The sequence below is a fragment of the Pelecanus crispus genome, chromosome 2 (assembly GCF_030463565.1).
Source record: "Pelecanus crispus isolate bPelCri1 chromosome 2, bPelCri1.pri, whole genome shotgun sequence".
Taxonomy (NCBI): Eukaryota; Metazoa; Chordata; class Aves; order Pelecaniformes; family Pelecanidae; genus Pelecanus; species Pelecanus crispus.
In genome coordinates, this window is record NC_134644.1 from 2,178,654 (window position 1) to 2,197,783 (window position 19,130).

General features: G+C 43.7%; 1 protein-coding gene across 1 annotated transcript in view; it reads left to right on the forward strand.

The window, feature by feature from the left end:
- The window catches only part of MYL3 (myosin light chain 3), a 36,459-nt gene extending 17,612 nt beyond the window's left edge, over positions 1-18,847 (forward strand). Inside the window, exons 2-6 of the mRNA XM_075704919.1 lie at positions 7,447-7,474; positions 12,513-12,662; positions 13,832-14,005; positions 17,217-17,294; positions 18,819-18,847. Coding sequence (XP_075561034.1) covers positions 7,447-7,474; positions 12,513-12,662; positions 13,832-14,005; positions 17,217-17,294; positions 18,819-18,847 — 459 coding nt within the window. The remainder of the gene's footprint in view (positions 1-7,446; positions 7,475-12,512; positions 12,663-13,831; positions 14,006-17,216; positions 17,295-18,818) is intronic.
- Positions 18,848-19,130: the final 283 nt, after the last annotated feature.

Here is a 19,130-nt window from a genome sequence, read left to right on the forward strand (position 1 = left end):
TGATTATTTTGGGAGCGGCATGTGCGCGACGCCTGCCAGCTTCGTGTAACAAAAGCAGAGCTCTCCGTTGCCAGCACGTTATCGCGGTGACTCTTTGGCAGCTTAATCCTGGTTTGTTTTTTTTTTTTTTTAAGACAGTTGCAGGGCAAGCAGTGTGACATTTTAAAGGGGTCCAGCTACTGTTTGATTTTGCAAGGAGCCACAAGTGCCTGAGGATGGACTGGATTTGCTGGGGGCTGGTGGTTGGCATCATCCCATCCCTGGGAGGGCTTGGGATGGTGATGGCTGCAATGGCGACGGTGGAGAAAAATAAAACCTTTGGGACAGAGCTGGGAGAGACCGATGTCTGCATCACGTTGTACGGTGCAGGGTTGTGTCAGGGTACGTCTGGGAAAACCTTAATATTTGCTACCCAGGACACTGAAGCTGTTTTTTGTGTATCGCTGGGCTGCAAAACACTGTCAGACCAGACCTGGGAGGAAGAAAAGCACGGTAGATGGTTGTGGTGGTTGAATCTGCTGGTGGAGGCACTTTGCCAAGGTGTTTTGCTTCTCGGGGGACCTTGCAGTGTATGAGCAAGAGCTTCACCTTCCACATCCAAACTCAACTCCTTTGCTTCCAGGAGATTTTTGCTTAACAGACGGCTTTCTGCTACGTCTTTCCTGAGACCCATCAAACTCATTTCAGTTAGGCCAACTGGATGCCTCATACAGCCTCATTTGCTACTAGCATGACTGGCACGTCAATCAGCAACAGAGAGGAGTTACACAACTGTGTCATCTGAGAGCAAAATTAGTTCAGCAAAGGGTGGTTGTTTTTAGGCTTGGTGGGGGAATTAAAATATTAGAAGAAACCAGCTTGAATTTTCAGGAGGAGGTTTCAGCAACACACAAAAAAAGCCACAAAAATTCTTTTTTGGCAACTCAAAATGAATTTGTTCAGCCTCAAAAGAATTGTTTTGGTAGGGTTTGGAGTGATCTAATGTGGGGGAGTGGGATTCTTTAGAGTCAATTTTACATGAAATATGGCATTTCAATATAAAAATATTTGAATTTAAAATAAAAAAAAAAAAAAAGAAAAAGAAAGGAAAAAGCTGCCAGTATTTACAAGACAAAATATTTGATTTTGGAAATGAAAGGCAAAGGGAAAGGCTTTTATGTCAAAAAAATAAGTGTGAAGATAATAATAATAATGCTTCATATTTTTTTCTTACTTAAGCTGTTTACTGAATTAAATACAGAAGTGTTTCACTTTTCCTGGACACTCTCTAACATATCAGATCCACCAAATGTATTTTCTGATGACTAATTTCCCTGTCCTGTTTGAGACCTTCCATCTTAAGATGATCGTACTGCAAGGGTGTCAAGTGCAATGCTGTCCCACAGTTATGAGTGGAATGGTGGAACCCACCTGTTCCCATGCATGTGGACTGAGACGTGGGTCTTTTTCCTTCTTAGCACCCACTTACCAGGAGGTTTGAGAACCTGAAGCTCCTAGGAAATGTTGCAATGTGGTTCACAAGCTGTATCCTGGGGCTCTTCTCCATTGAAGACCCAACCCATGAGCTATTGTCTACTTCAAGCAGACAGCACAGGCAACATCTGACCTCTCCTACACCCCAGGCTCCCCTCCGGGATTTAACAGAGGGTATTTTTTAGGTTTTATAATTTCTTCCATGGCTGCGAACATCTGAACAAACATCTGCTGGTGAGGCTGGTGAAGGGGGGAGTTGCAGAGAAGGCGGGAAGCCAGCCGTCAATAAATGGTTGAAGAATCCAAACCCATGTTGCTACAGGGAGAACAGTCAGTCTACAAAGTATTTTATATTTCTGGTGCTGGCCGTTGCCAGAAGCTGTCTCAGTTCTCCAAAGCGGCTGTGTCATTCTCCTGTTGAGGCTCTGGAATTCGCCTTTGCACTCCAGAAAGTTGTGGCAACACATTCCCCATCCAAGAAAGGGAGCTCTCAATTTATGGGCTACTACCAGAGTTGGAAAAGCACAGTGATTGAAAAGCGCACTGCTCCTTCAACCCCAGAAGTTATTTACAAGAAAGCAAGAAGCAAGGGGTTGTGAAACCCTGCCAGGGGACTGCCACCCAGTGTTGTAGCTCAGACTGAGGATGCAGAGCACCAGTGCCAAAGGTGAGGCTGCTTTGAGTCGCCACGTGCTTGGACAAGCTTCCTGCAAAGTGCAAAACTGAATGTGTGCCCTGTACAGATATCAGTCTGCGGTTCCTCACTCAGCAGGGATTCGTAGCACAGTAGTATGGCTGAGCAGATTTAGCCTGAGGTATTGAGGTTCAGGACTCAGTCGTATTTCTTTCCTTGGGGTAAGAACCTCATGGGTTCCCCAAATCTATTTCTCACTCTGGCTGCAGCACTGTTCTCATATCTCTCCGCAGTCCTTTACCACCCCATAACCTGTAGTGCTCTGCACCTACCTCAGCTCTCCCCCTCTCCAGCTCTGTCACTTCCTAACCACAAACCAGACACCGCTCCTTCACACAAGGCTTTTGTATCCCCTTCTTGAGGGACCAGGTGAATCAAAAGAGTTTTATGGCTCGGTTGCTATTCTGCAAAATGTTCATTATATTTTAGCTGTTCCCCATGAAGACCAGGTGGAGCATCTCGTACTGTCATGTGTCACAGCTCATATAGTAGTCAAGTGTCTGTATGTTGTACTGTGCCTTCCCTCCCATCAGACCATGAGCTGAGTAAAAATAATAAGGAGAGTCCTTAGGGCAACCCTGGGAGCTAAATGTAGATGTACCAAAAGAGTTTCAGAAGGCAGAGGAGATGAGATTTGAGGAGTGACTATCAAACAACAGTAAGGGATGGAGCTGTGTGAAACTTGACCTTGTGTCAAGGTTTGCCCATGGGCAGTGGAGGAGTTTGTGTACATCATAATTGCTCTGTGCAGAAAGTGAAGAGGGGATGAGGGGGATGATGTGTATTAATAGATTTAAAAAGGTCTTAGTGGAAAAAAACCACATGCTTGTGAAATACAAATGTAACCTCAACACAAAGATACTGATCTTGATGGCCTGCTGGGCCTCTTTCCATCTGCTGCATTTCTGCCTCCTAAACCAGTCTCTCAAGAGCACAATAAAAAAAACACCCTTCTCCTTCTCCAAAACTAGCCCAGACATGGCTAAGTGAAGACCTTGCTGTTTGTATTAGGATTCCTCAGTGTACTATGAAACAAGAAGAATATTGTTTCTTTTCTGAAGGGGCTCCTTGCTTGCGTTGTCTAAATGCTTCCCCCGGATAACCTCTTGACTGCTGGTTAGCAACCGTTTTATTAATAGGACTGATTTCAGACTCAGTTATGTCTCACTTATCATGCACAGAGTTATGTGCTTGATGGAGATACTATGGGTTTAGAAAAATTCCCTGAGATATGGAGCTGTGAATGACGTTAACAGCGCCAAGGGGTGCGTGCATCCCTCCTGGTGTCTCTGGGACAAAACCAGCTTAATGCCATTCTTTAGGCAAAGAGGACAGTAGCATTAGGGTGACAGTTGATGCCACCAGTGACCAGGTGATGATCCCCTAAAGCCGAGATTGCTAAAACAGCAGGAAAGCTGGCATAACACTTTCCATTTGTTATGGAAAGATTTTAATTCAGACGTCTGGTGTCTTCAAAGAACACGTATCACAGTCCACACATCAGGGCAGGAGACAAGTGGAAAGGGATTAGTAGTCAGCAGCTCTGTCTCTCATACGGATTTGTACCAAATACCACCACTGTGAGCCTTGGTGCTGTGGATGTTTGGCACTCATAAGAATGTCCGTGCTTTAAAACCTCAGTTGCCAACAGAAAAAATGCCAGGGGAAACTCAACTCTTCTGAAGTACCAATATATTTAAAACAAACCAACCAACAAACAAACAAAAAAAAAAAAACCCAGGGAAATCATCCTAGTCCACTTCCAAGGAACCAGAGAATGTAAAGCCGTATCTGGGAAAGCAAATTCCCATTAAGCCTGTGAGTAGGTTTTGCAGCCTCCAGCGTTGCGCGATGAGGGCTGCTCTGTTGACTGAGCTCAGTGAAGTGTGGGGTGATGCTGGTGTGCAGCGGTGTAAACGCCTGGGGACAGGAGTGGGTCTGGGCATCAGAGATACCACTGAGGGCTTTCATTCCTTTGGATGCCCGTTGCATTAGAGCAGCAGATGCAGAGCTGCCTCAGAGCATGGATACGGGTCACTCTTTGTGGCTGAAGTGCTTTGGGACTCATTTTCCCACTGCTTAGCTTAGCCTGACTCCATTTTTACAGCCTGTCCTGTGGATCCCTCCTGCCTGGGGTCTCTGGGGCAGTCCTCATGGACTTGCTCTTGGTACAAGGAGATGGCTTTGGTTTCATGTGCTCCACACCATTCTGAGGGAGAGGGGAGGGAAAACAAAACCCCATCCGTCTTCAGTCTAAACATAGCCCAGAGTTCATTCCATCCATCTGCAATGATACCTTGTGGCCGGGTAAATGATGACTCGCCTTTCCCTGCAACTCCATGGTGGTATGTGCTGAGAGGGGAGAAAATAGCAGCAGCCGCCACCCACACGACTCTGCAGCTTTTCTGAGAGGAAGCCGTGCCTGGGTGGTAGGTCTGGTCAAACTGTCTGCCACCGCCTTGCCAGCTGTCATGCGTGGTCCTCCAGCTCTGGTTGATGTTTTTATAGGGGCCATGATTAGAGGTGAGGCACACTCAGCCCTTCAGCTCAAACCTTCCCTTTGATCCAGCCGTGGGAATTTGCAGTCATCCTTTTTCGCTCTGGCAGTTTCTCCTCATCTGCAGTCTGCCAAAGGGCTAGCTCATGCTTTCTGGGTGGGACTTATCAGATCAGATAAGGACATCTACATCTGTGCTAGTCGCTCACACTCTTTTTATCATCATTGTAGAACTGATTGAGCCATTCAGTGGAAAGGAGAGCATAACTCTTCTACTCCTCCCCAAGTACAGACCTAAAAAAAGTCAAATCACACCCTAGAAGTGCTTGTTCCCTTCTACTGATATTAAGCAAGTGTGGGGTCACTGACACATCTCGATGTCTACATCTAAGTGTAGCTGAGATGAATTCTTCCCCAAGAGCAATCCATCATAGTGATTTAAATATGAGTTGCCAGCAGCTCTGGCCTTATTTCACCTACACTGCCTATTGATGCCTGAATAAACTCAATATGCAATTAGCTTCAGTCAAATTCTCAAATCTTGATATAATTAGACACACTGGGCATAAGGCTGCTGCTGACAGTGCACTGGTACAAATGTGTTCCCCGATAGGCATTTATTTCTAATTAAACTAAGGTATGTGAATTTGGGATAAGGCCCAATCTAGATGATTATAATCTTCATGACAAAGATGTGTTTGGACCCCTCCATGTGTTAGGGAAGGGAAGAGCATTGCTATTCTTCTGGGGGCTCCTTTCTTGCATTCTTTAAAAGCTTCCTTCCAGAGCCTCCTGGCTGCCACTTAGGTAACTATTTTATTAATTGGATTTCATTCAAGGTAAGTCATGACTGAGAATTGCAAACAAAGCGGTAACCCCCTGAATGAGCTAGTTCAGATAAGGGCTGAGCAGGGCAGACACAAAAATACTGGCCTGATTTTCAAAAATTGCAGGATTAGTGTTGCGTCCTGCCTTCCAAGTCTACCAGAGGTTTTCTGGTTCTTCCTTCTCCTAAGCCAGAAGACTCTCAGAAACACTATGGCAGGGAGACATAGGCAGGACACTGGTAGGAAATATGAGTTTTGGGCTGTCTGCATCTGCACTGTAGACCCTCATTGTGTCCTATGAATGCTAGAGCTCCTTGTGCTGCTCAGGGTATCCGGAGGCAGAAAAGCATCTGGGAGCTGTCCACTGTGGTCTGGGTGCAATAAAGAGGTTGGTGTTGTCATGCTCTGCCATGTCCCAGCCATCCTGGCTGGAGAGCTGGGGAGTTACAACAGCTCCACCCTTTAATATTCCAAAAATCCCAAGCAGATGATGAAAGGATGTGCCACGTTGCATTTCACCGTGAAACAAGGAAACAGGGAGTTTGCATTTGAGGTTCTCGCTATGCATTTGTTCCACTTGGCTGCTTTGCTACCAAGGAGCAAAATATGATACTAAACAATGAGAGGTGGTCAGCTTCATAAGGAAAACCTGACCCAAAATCTGTGGGGTTGTATATATGTTGGGGAGGGGGGAAGGGTCATATATGCCCACAGGAGAATGCTTCCAAGGGTGTGTATTCACGTACTTTTAGGTCTGTCCCAAGCGTCTGCTTTGCATGTATGTGTTTGCATGCTTATGCATACCAAAATATGTTTTTTCTTTATTTGTGTACTCACCATAAGGGCAATCTGCCAGTTTTCTTGCACTACAGGAATTTCCCCATCAGCAGAGACACCCACCCTGTTGGTTTTCTGTAAGAGGCAGCTGTAAATTCTGATGTAAATTCTCATTGCTGGCCTGTGCCTATTCATTCAGAAGCTTGGACCTCACATTCTGACATTGTGTTTCCTTCTTTTGCGTTTGAGCTCAGCAGCAGCCTGTTGGCATATTGTAGCATTGTTGGAGTCCTGAGCTGCTAGAGGGCAGTGCCACGTAAAAATAGGGAGCGGGACAACCCTAAAACTTAGGAAACAGGAGGAACTATGAAGTGATGAGAAAACAAGAGACAGATGGCAGAATCAGAGCAAGGTCCAGAGAGTTGTCCAATATAGTACAGCAGTGATTATCAGAGGATGCTTTAGGAAAAGGTGCAAGAACTGGGCAAAACTTCCCTACAACACTCTCCTAAACCTCAAGCAGAGACTTGTTAAGCTAAATATTTCTGTACATTTTGTACTGTACAGAAACAGATTTCTTTTCCAGGAGATGGTCCTGTCACCCTTTACACACGTGTAGACTGTGAACATCCACAGTATCCCATGACCAGCTTTCCACAATTCAACTGTACGAGCAAAGAACTGCTTCCTTCACTTTCCTTTAAACCTGATTCATGCCATCTTCACTTGATACTCCCTAGTTCTTCTGCTGGGGGAGACAATGGCTGGTAGATTCCCATCTGTCTACAGATAAAACCCTTTCAGCGAAGTAGCCTGGGATTTACCATGGTGCTATCGTAATCGTCTCTGGAGAGGGCACCAGTGGTGGGGAGTCACTTGGGATAGGGGAAAGAGACTACAGCAGGAACACAGGAGCAGCAGAAGAATGGACAAAGGGCATCTGCAGCCTTGTGGTGAGGGCAGAGGTCCTACAGGTGGGGCTGGGTGAAGAGGGAGGTGAAGGAGGAATGAACAAGAATCTACAGGCTCTATAAACTTATTTTCTTGGAGTTATGAGTTAGTCTCTTTTATGGACCTCACAAACACCCAGAAACATAAGACAGAGACTAAAACAGTGCTCCTCTTCTTTGTTTCAGTTTTCTGTTTTTTACCTGGCTGTTATTCTTTATCTCTTTCAGGTTGAATTCACCCCTGATCAGATTGAAGGTGAGGAAGATGTGTTTCTTTTCCGTGCACAGTAAATACTGTCACTGGGAGGTGCTGGGAAGTGCTGGGGTGAACATGGGTGTGGTATTGGAGCTACCTTGAGAAGGCCATGCTTTAATTCATGGCTTTGCTCCTGCTCTGTCCCTCCTCCAAATCCTCTGTTGAGTTGGTCAAGAGAAAAAGGGGAAAGTCATGTGCCATAGAAAGTAGGTTTTCATTATTTTATTTATTTCATTAAAGAAAACATCACCTCCACTGCCAACGAGGCAAAATCAAAAAAGAAAAAAAAAAAAAAACTCCACCCCCCCAAAACCTCTGTCCAAATATATCCTCTTTCTTTAAGAAAACCCACGCATAAACTATCAGTCCTTTCAAGAGAAAGTCTCCCAACTCTGTTTTTGAGAACTTTTCCTTGTATTCAATCAGAATTTAATGTGTTACAGTTTTGTGACAGCTCTCCAAAAAACAGCAAATAATTACAACAACAGCATTTTTTTCCTTTCAAAGCAAAATTTCAGCATTAATTTCTGAAACCTTTGTCCCAGCCCAAGAAACTGATACTAAAACCTCATACATGAAGTCCTGGGAACACTACCACTGTTGCTGTCCCTTTCTTCCTCAACTACCAGCCTGCTTTTCACTTAAAGGATAATTGATAGATGGAGTCAAACATCTGGCAAAAATTTGCTTTGGTCTTTAAACACATGGCAGAACTTGGTAGAACCTATGAAAGACGGTAACAGAAAATGGGTTAATTAGAACAGGTGAAAAAAAAATACCCAGAGGAGAGATACAAAAAGAAGGATTTTATGAACTGGAACCAGACGCCATAATATCTTAGTAACTGAGACTTTGCCACAGACTTCCAACACTACCTTGGGATTTTCAAGCCCCCCTTATTGGCTTTAGTTTCTATTTTCTGACAACAGGTCAAAGGTAACTCATGATTGAAAGCAACTTAATTTCTAGAAACCTGCCCCTTTTCTAGTCCCAAAGTCATGGGAGAATGACAGGAGAGGTACAATTCCGAGCCACAAACCTTTGAACTATTCCAGCAGCACACAACAGTTGGATCTCTCGTCAGCTAATATTTTGGGGATTGCATAGGACCCACCTAGTTTCTATGTCTTGTTTTCTCTCTCACTGAGGAGAACTAGCTCTAGAGACTGTATCAGAGAATCGGAAAATAAATTACTTATTCAGAAAAAAACAGCGTGCTTGTCTGGCTATCAGCCCATTGGAATGGCTAGGAAATGACAGATTTGGAGCATCTCCAAGGCTGCCATAAAAGATAGCAGATCTAGGGCAGACGTAGACCATCTCTAGAAACAAAAAGTTGCATCTTTTCTTCTTACAGCTGCCTTCTGGTCTAGCTGTACTCACTGCATACACAGAAAGGAGCTGGGAATTGAGGACTTGTGAAACAAGATGTCCTTGATATATCAAAGGGAAAGCCATGGGGCAGGAAGCAGATAACATCATCTGTGTGAGAAAGGCTACGAGATCTCCATGTCAGCTACAACAGCATAACAGAGTATAACTGTGTGCTAGCACTGGGGAGAAACACTAAACCCACTCGAGGCTGATCCCACAGTTGGTTCATAGGTTCTGCCATGAGTTGCTGGAAGGAGTGCCTAATGGTCTGAACATCACCTGGGGACTGATCACTGCTCATCAGTCAGCTCCTCAATTTCTTTCCTCCTGGATTCTTCTGGTTCTTTTTTCTTTTTTTTTTTTTTCTCTCCTCTCCTTCACCTGACCTTTAGAAGGTTCTCAGGTTCATAGATGAGTAGGCAGAGAGATTGTTAGTTGCTAGATAGATATTTACTTCTAGGTAGAGCTTAAGTGCTTCTGATGTAGAATTATATCTACAGCATGGTCCACATTTGTCCCTGGATTGTCCCTGGCATGCGCTGTCCTCTATACTAGTTTGCACATGTGAAAACTTGCCAAGAAGCGTGCCACCAGTTTAAGAAAGTGGACAATCAGTATTCCAGTGCTTGAGACTGTTTTATTTTGTGTTAAAAGCACAGGTTAGAAAGCAAGCACCACTTGCCATGACTTATAGCTGTTATGCTGGCTGTTGACATGACCTGAGAGTTGGGACTCACAGGAGCTCTAGATTAATATGTCTTCTTGATTTGTTTTCTCCTTCCCATTCTCTCCTCACTTTCTCAAGTTTCCAAGATTGCCAATTCTTCCATTCTTCAGGGTTTCAGTTGCACTTGTTTTGTTCTGGATTCATTTTCAGCTCTGCGCTGCAGTGTTAATTTTGTCAAATTTCCTCTTTCAGGAAGTCACCAGGAGGTCAAGGTCACCTGTCATACATTTATATTTGGTTTTTTTAAAAAATAGACCTCTAATGTATAATAATCACCTCTCTCTGTTTCTCTCTGTTGACCAGATTAGTACCTAGGTGTCTTTGTGAGACTAGATGTTTCCCTGTTTGTCAGCTGAAACTAGATCAACAGGAAGTCCATCCTATGTGTTAGATATCACTGTCCATCAGTCTATCACCATTGACCCAACTGGATTTCTGGCAGCTGATTTTGAATTGCGGTGGTGGAGGAGAAACAGGCAACGCGGCTTCTCAAGGTCTTTTCCAGCCCTATCTTCTAGGATACTCTGAACCTCTTCCTCTTGCTAAGCAAAAGACTTTTTTACACCAGACTTACTTCCCTGCAAGGACTTATTATTATGTTAACCCCCAAAATGTTACTCTAAGAAGTAGAAGAATGGTCTGTGGGTGAAGCCATGTGTAACACACCTCTCTTTACATGTCCTCCTGCCTCAACCGTGAGTGACATTCATTGGTTGTGGCAATGTGTATTTATGAAAGTGGATTTCTGGCCTCTTCAGCCCCTTAAATTGCTGAAAAGAGAAGAATATGAGCTATTCAAGATGAGAAGATAGGTAGCAATTAGGCATATGAAAATATACACTGCTCCTGCCAGTGGTTTAATGGCTAGCAGGAGGACAAAGGAGACCATGGCCATGCTGGTTTCATTGCTTTGATGGAAACTTGTGTTAAGCCAGCAAATGCAAATGCAAAAAAAAAAAAAAAAGAAAAGCTGTTTCTGTATATTGACAAAATAGGCTTTCCAAACCCACAGGCCAATGCTCTGGTGAAAGGCAGTTACATCTGATTTTAAATTAAAAAAAAAAAAAAAAAAGAAGAAAAAAGGGAGAAATGTGAGCTGTCAGTAGCTATGATGAATTGTGAACCTTTAGGAGGTGGTGCGAAGGGTGCTCAGGCAATTGGTCGCAGCGAGTAGGTAAGCGGCAGGCGGACGAGTAGCTCAGGGGGGTAGGTGTATTCCTTATCCACCTCGGCTGCTGAGACCCCCAGGAAAGGACAGAGCTGGGAGTGGGTCTCTGGCCCCCTTCCACTGTCAGCAAAGGAGCCCATGAAAATCCACTATTGCCCTCTGCTGGAGTGAAGGCTGCCAATGGGACCTGGGCTCCGGCTGGTGGCAGAGGAGGCAAAGATCCAGGAGAGAGAGGCAGGGAGGGAAAGAAAGAGAGAGAAAAGAGGAGAATGCAAAGAAGAAAACAAAGCGACCATTAATTAGACCAAAATGAGAAAATCATCCTTGTTTTAAAGTGTTGGATGAAGAAGGAAATGAGTAAGATATGAGTGGAACGATAAAAATGAAAAGGGAGGGAGAAAGGCGGAGAGGCAAACCCAGCAACACTGGAAGAAGGAAGGAGAGAGGCAAGTAAGCAAAGGAGAAAAAAATAAAAAAAGAGGGAGGGGGAATAATTAGGAGGAGAAGGAATTGAGAATGGAAAGATGGAGAAAATCTGGCATGCAGAGTGCGTGGCTGAATGGTTGAATGAGTCAGGATCTAGGGAAAAAAAGATACCCTTAATGTGTTTGGAGAGTAGGAGGGAAACATATACAGAAGAGTAACAACAGGGCAAAGGGCAGATTCAGGGATTCACAGCTTTAAAGCCAAAGGGATATTTGTGATCACTTGTAGACTGTGCGCTATGCAGTGTGTTCATTACAGGCTAACAGCCTTGAGATGCTCCTGTGTCTCTGCAACGTGTCTGCAACTCCAATAGAGAGAGGCAAACCTGAGTAACTAGTGTGTCTGGGGAAGTGTCCCCTGGGATCCGGCACTGACCCATTAATTAATGGTAGAGCAGGGACCCTCTCCCATGGGAATGCTCATGTCAAGGTATTTCTGTTGGAAGGGACTCCGTCTTCGGCCAGAAGTAAAAAGAAGACATGAGGATACGTTCACAAGGATGTAGTGGAGGGGAGCTGGCTGTCTTGCAAGGGGAAGCGCTCTGCACGCACGCACAGGGGAAAGCAGGCAGATGTGAAACCGCTGGAGGGAATGGTTGCATCTCCACACATGAGGTCTGGCCTGGCATCGGTAGCCGATGGCACACCACACCTGACTTCTCCAGATGCAATTGGATTGGGTGCTAGAGAAAAATAAAATCAGAGGATTCTTCTAGCTCGGCTCCATGACACTGTTAAACACAACAATTGATCAATCATAAGGTTTTCCCTATGCCTTCACCCTCCCCCACCAGCAGACGGCTTGTTGTGTGATTATTCCAGTAGGTTATCATGGCACATCTTGCTCCCTGCTAACAGAGGTGCTCCTTTAGCTCAGCGGGCTGTGTCAGTGCTCTCTAAGTATATAATGCTGGATATAATATCCAGTTAGCTAATGAGAACTGCTATGTGTCATCCCCCCGAGTGCTCTTGATGAGCTGGAAAGCTCTCCAAGGCCAACCATTTCTACAAGGTTTTCTGCACTTCCTGATGTTAGCTGAGACGGAAATACCATGAAAAGAGCATTTGACCTCTCCGATTCCACTCCCTGATTGAATTGGAAAATGCAGAGGGGGAGGAACACAAACATTGCAGATAACAGCAACAACAAAGCTCATCAAACTTGTTCCCAAACTGCAAAATAAAAGGGTCAAGAAGAGTTAGTTAGGGCGAAGGTCTAGGTTTGCTTTGACTTTATCTGAGGGAGCATGGCATGCATTTCTTTTTATTTTTTTTGTCTTCCAGAATTTAAGGAAGCGTTCTCGCTCTTTGACCGGACTCCTAAATCTGAGATGAAAATCACATACGCACAATGCGGAGATGTCTTGAGAGCTTTGGGGCAGAATCCAACACAGGCTGAGGTCATGAAAGTGCTTGGCAGACCCAAACCAGAAGGTTGGTGTCCTCCTCTGTGTTTGTTTTGAAAAAGATCACTCCAAGAATTATTCGTGAAACAGATGAGGTCTCCATTTTCTGATGGCAAGATTAATTGTGAAATAACAAAGGATATGGAAGCGCCTCTGCAAACTGCTAGCAGAAGTAAATGAGGAAAAAAAGATGATCTTGCAGTCAATATAACTGTCTCAAATTTAGGAGAGTGAATTAATTTAATGGCCCTGTGCATTGATGTGTTTTACAATGACAAGTTTTTACCTTTTAAAATTGCTTTGATGACAGGCATTCACTTGCGTTTACTAAAAATGCAGATATTTTGAAGACATCCAAAGAAACAAAGGCATAGACTGAATGTGAGGGCATAGCTTGTTCTACAAAAGTATATAGTAGAGGGTCTGTAATGACTGCAGTAATATCTCCCTTCAACATTCACTATACACTGTAGAACTCTTCGGAACAAAGGAAATCTCTCCCAGACCATATCCAAATTCACACATTTTCTAGATTATTTCTCTGTCCTTTCCTTCCACTGAGGTGGAGCTGACAATTAGGCCCTCATTCAACAACTATGATATGTCAGGATACGGCAATGACACAGCGGCAGGTGGGACAGGGAATCATGGGGGGACAAAATGCCCCCTGACGCTCTTGAAAGGTAAAGAATCAGGAAAATGGGCTACACAGCCCTGGTCCTGCCTATTTGCTCTGAGGCTCCTCTCCCAGTATGGTTTTAAATATTTCTGCATTATAGGGCTGCTGCAAAACAAAGCTGATTTCTTATTGGCAATGGGCTTTTACTGTTTCTGCTTAGTTTCATACTTTTATGTTGCATGAAACAGTCTTGGGTGTCTAACAGTATTTTCTTTCCTTGATGTTTGCATATGTCAGATACTAGGATGTGTCTGTCTGTCTGTCTGCCTATCTATCTATCTGTCTGTCTATCTATCTATTAAAAACCTCATATTTCTCTCTTTGCCAGACCTCTTTCCCACTCTGTCCATACTTCCATCTGTACTTACAATATTTCTGTGCTCTTTTCTCCCCTTTAGCTGGCATTTATTGCCACAGTTCTTCTACCCTCACCACCTACCCATGGTGGATGCCCCATGATTAGTCTTCAACTCTGCCAGAATCCACCAAAACTTTCATTTCCACCTGTGTCTTTGTAGACATGAACTCCAAGATGATAGACTTTGAGACCTTCCTGCCCATGCTACAGCATATTGCCAAGACGAAAGACACAGGCACCTACGAGGACTTCGTGGAGGGTCTGCGTGTGTTTGACAAGGAGGGAAATGGAACAGTGATGGGGGCTGAACTCCGCCACGTTTTGGCTACGCTGGGTAAGGTGAACCTTTCCTCATGCAGTTTCATCACTGAGGTCTTTCCCATTGTCGTGGGTTAGCCCCAGCCAGCAGCTCAGCACCACGCAGCTGCTCACTCACTCCCCCTGCCCTGGTGGGATGGGGGAGAGAATCGGAGGAGTAAGAGTGAGAAACACTCCTGGGGTGAGATAGGAACAGTTTAATAGTTGAAATAAAATAAAGTAAAATAGTAGTAGCAACAATAACAATATAACAACAGTAGTATTAATAATCTACGAAGCGAGTGATGCACAGTGCAATTGCTCACCATCTGCCAGCTGATACCCAGCCCGTCCCTGAGCAGCGATCGCTGCTCCCCGGCCAACCCCCCCAGTTTCTATACTGCCCATGACGCCGTATGGTATGGAATAGCCCTTGGGGCAGTTGGGGTCAACTCTTCTGGCTGTGCCCCCTCCCAGCTTCTTGTGCCCCTGGCAGAGCAGGGGAAGCTGGAAAGTCCTTGACTGGCATAAGCAGTACTGAGCAACAACTAAACCATCAGCGTGTTATCAGCATTCTTCTCATCCTAAATCCAGAACACAGCGCTATGCCCGCTACTAGGAAGAAAATTAACTCTATCCCAGCCAAAACCAGGACACCCATACAGCTTGTATCATTCTGGGTAACCTTTATGGAGAAAATGACTGAGCAAGACTTCAGCCATCACATTGTCCTCAGTTATAAAGAACAAAAAAAGTTCTTTAATAATGAAGCTACATTAAGCTGACCTACAGCTTAATATTTGCCTGCCTGCCTTCCTTCCTTCCTTCCTTCCTTCCTTCCTTCCTTCCTTCCTTCCTTCCTTCCTTCCTTCCTTCCTTCCTTCCTTCCTTCCTTCCTTCCTTCCTTCCTTCCTTCCTTCCTTCCTTCTTTGTTCTAGTGTTTTATTTCTCTAATAAATATATTTCTATCACCATAAATTTATCCAAACTTTGGAAACCGCATCTATTCCTCCAGTATTTGTCTCAATTTTCCTGCACCTTCAAGAAAAGTTTTAAGATGAAGCACTTTTTTATCAGTCATCTGTTTAACAGAAGTGCCTCTGAAATGGAAAGCTCCTCTTTCTAAAGTAAGGATCAATATTTCTCCATCCTCCTCAATTCTGACTTCAGAAGCCCAGCTTTTAACGGAGAGTGATGACAACAGAATGAGTGCAGGACAGAAAATTTGGCTGTAAATTAATGACAGGTTTCCAATTTGGATTAGAAGGCACTGACATGTTGTCATCTGAATCCGGTAAGCAGCATTTGTCAAGATCAGCCTTTTCTACTAGTGTTTGTCCACTATTTTATAAAAAGGATGAGCCTTTACAAAAGAGATTTGATTTAGACCAAAGGATTCCAATGATGGGTTTTGACCAGGGATATCAATTCAAAAAGCCAAACATTTTATGCCCAGGGGTTTTCATTCAATGACACATCCGTGCCTATAAATGACACAGGGAATAAAAAAAAAAAAAAAAACAACAACCCAATGCTGTTTTCCTTTTTATCACTGATGCTATTGCATCGGTTTGGGGACCGAATTCAGTGATGACAAAAGAACCCCCCCAGGGTCAGGTTTGCTGTCCTATCTAACCTTACCTGGGACAAAGACCCTGTTCTGTGCAGTTTCGGGAGTTTCACAGTCCTACAAGAAATACTTTTATACTTACCCTTCTCTTTCTGGTAACCCAGAACAATGCAGCAATGTCTGATTTTCAAATACTGATAGAAAATATTTCAATCTTAAGAATTAACAGTTCTGTTTGGAGTGGCATCTTTAAATACTGTTAAAATCCTAGGCACAGCCAAATATTCTGTAAATTAGTATACTTTTCTGTTCAATTCTCAAAACCACAGCTGAATTTTCACAGATTCACATCAGCTGAGGACTTGTTCCTGTGTGCCAGAACTCATTGATGGGAAAGCAGAGCAACATAAGTAGTAGTAGGGCACACCCAATGCATTTTATTTTATTCTTATTTCTGTGATTTCAGGTGGCCAAGAAGGCCAACAGCACTCTGGCTTTTGTCAAGAATAGTGTGGCCAGCAGGAGCAGGGCAGGGATCATCCCCCTGTGCTCGGCGCTGGTGGGGCTGCACCTGGAATGCTGTGTCCAGTTTTGGGCCCCTCAGCACAAGAAGGACATTGGGGTGCTGGAGCGTGTCCAGAGAAGGGCAGCGGAGCTGGGGCAGGGTCTGGAGCAGAGGGCTGGTGGGGAGCGGCTGAGGGAGCTGGGGGTGTTCAGCCTGGAGAAGAGGAGGCTGAGGGGAGACCTGATCGCTCTGCAGCTCCTGGCAGGAGGGGGCAGGGAGGGGGGTCGGCCTCTTCTCCCATGTAGTTAACGATAGGAAGAGAGGAAATGGGCTCAAGTTGTGTCAGGGGAGGTTTAGATTGGATATTAGGAAAAATTTCTTCATGGAAAGGGTTGTGAAGCACTGGAACAGGCTGCTCAGGGAAGGGGTTGAGTCCCCATCCCTGGAGGTATTTAAAAGACGTCTAGATGTGGTGCCTGGGGACATGGTTTAATGGTGGACTTGGCAGTGCGAGGTTAACGATTGGACTGGATGATCTTAAAGGTCTTTTCCAACTTAAACAATTCTATAATTCTGTGAAATCCCCCTCAAATTTCTCCCTTACATTTCTGGAACTCTTTGATCGCATCCTAAAATCAGTGCCTAATATCAGAATAAGGAGATGGATTGGGTTGATCTCTGCTTAACCAGAATGAAGCCTTACAGGCCAATAGGCACCTAATATTTAGATAATTAAATTAATTGGAATGGATCACTGATCCAAATCAGAGATCCTAAGTTTGATCTTGGACTCTTCCTGAACCTCAAACTCAGAGGGAAACTAGATGGTGACTCTACTAAGAGTTTATTTAGCGAGGACTTGGTTAAAAAGTGACTAAAGCCTTGAAGATTTGGCACTTAGAGAAAGCTTATTCTTAGGAGAATGAATATGTGAACATAATATCATGTGGGTTTCCATATTTATTCTGTCTTTCTGGTTTTCAGATCAGATTTTCTTAGTTTGCAAGTTCAAACGTAGCTTTCCTAGCAGTCAGGACCACAAATTAAACTGAAGAGAAAATCTCCTCCTCTTCTCTCTCAGTGTCTTTTTTATTCTTGTATTCTTTGAACTGTGCTTTCTAAATTCTTAAAAAAGGTTTCGGGTACTAAACAGGCATTTTGCTTTCCACCCAGGTGAAAGGTTGACTGAAGAGGAAGTTGATAAGCTAATGGCTGGTCAGGAAGATGCCAATGGCTGTATCAACTATGAAGGTAGGTATGACTACTCTGGTCTGAGCAGTGGCTGTGTGCTTGAAGGCTTTGCTGCAATTATCCTGAGAAAGTTCAAACCTCTGGACGATCTGACTCCCAAAGATCAGGATGTGGGCTTTTCCAAATTTTAGACCAATTCAAATTCTATAATTCATCTGATATACTTATCTGTTGAAGATTACTTGTATTTTCCATAGCTGAATGGCCGTGGCCCTTTTAGGAGGTTGGGCTCTATATTCTTATTTTGTTTGCCTTTTCAAAAAAAAAAATTCACATTATTTTTTTCTATGTGCTCCCGCAGTTCCTTGTCCAAAAGGAGATACACTTCCCTTTTGAGAGTTTTTTTACACAAAACCACTAAGTTTTCCTTCCACACCTCAGCAAAAGGTGTCATCTTTAGCATCCTCTTTGGTATCCTAAGAATCCTACAAGTCCTTCCAAAGACTTTCCATTTTATTTCACGGCTCTTTTAGAAAGCCAGAATAAAAGGATTTGGTTGTGAGCAAGTGGACCATGGTTCTCTCCTGCATCTTGCAAGCTTACATGCTTCAGGCTGTTCAATAAAACCATGGTATTCCAATATGGATCATGAACACATGTTATCGTACACAGCCAGGAGCTTAAGGTTAACTGGTGACTGATGATTGTATCATCTTGGGGATTTAGATGGTCTGTCATATTCACTGAGCCTTTTATGAATATTTGGGTTGGTGATCTCCTTCTATTACAAATGCTATACCAGTGATTTGAGCCCAGGGAAACATTTCTTATGAGTATTTTATCGGTAGAAATCTGTAGACTTAGCCTGCCCAAATAACTCATGAACTTACGCTGAATTCAGGGTAATTCACAGCATGGGAGGATTATGGGGAAAGAAAAAATATTTCATTACTGCAAAATGTATTTTTCCTTTTCCTTTTGAATTTCAAAATTATACATAATGAATGTTTTTTTAAATGGAGAAAAATGGAACCCAAAACTTTTTGAAAGAAAAGCTTAATTTGACTTTGAAATACCTTGTTTGTTTGTAAACCTGAGTTCACTGGAGAGATATAGTCGTGATACCTGACTTGGGGACCTGCTGTAAGTTCTGGAGGTTCACTCCAGAGGCACCTTCGTGCCCTCTGACTTAGTACAAATGTGCTGAAGTCTTGAAAGCCTTGCAAGATGAAGACCCAGTCTCTCATGAGTTTCTCATGGCTGTATACTTTGGAAAGCCCGTTCCATATGGCAGCCAGGGACAAGGGATTAAGCAAGCGATGGATTGACTGATGTGTGTGTTCATTTCCACCAGCTACCTAGACTGCTGACTACACTGCACTGTGTATATATTATCTTAAAGACTTACAAAGCATTTAGCACCTGCTGTCTGGAATCTTATTTACAAAGTGGTGTGGTCTTCATTGCATCAGAGGAAGCAAAAAGAGTGATTTTAAATAACAACCAAACTAAGATACCCAGGACTTTACTGAGTTCATTGAAAGGGAATTGATAAAATGACCCTTCTCTTTCTCTGGTTTCCAGCTTTTGTGAAACACATCATGGCTAACTGAACGCCAGGTGAGTCTCTTCTGTCCTCCTTGCATGCCCAATTATTTTGGTTTTGGCATCCGAGATAGGCTTGAAGAATGTGTAAGTGACTAATCAAAGAGGGTGAATATTTTCAGCATGCTGTACAAGGAAGTAGGACAAGAATGAATAAAACGTTATCTTCATCCTGTTAAGTGCACACAAATTCAGTGACCTTTCTGCAATTGTCTGGCAAATCTGGATGCCTTTATTTTAGAAGTCCAACATAATATATCCTAAAAGGATTTGATTTCCAAAGAGCAAGTG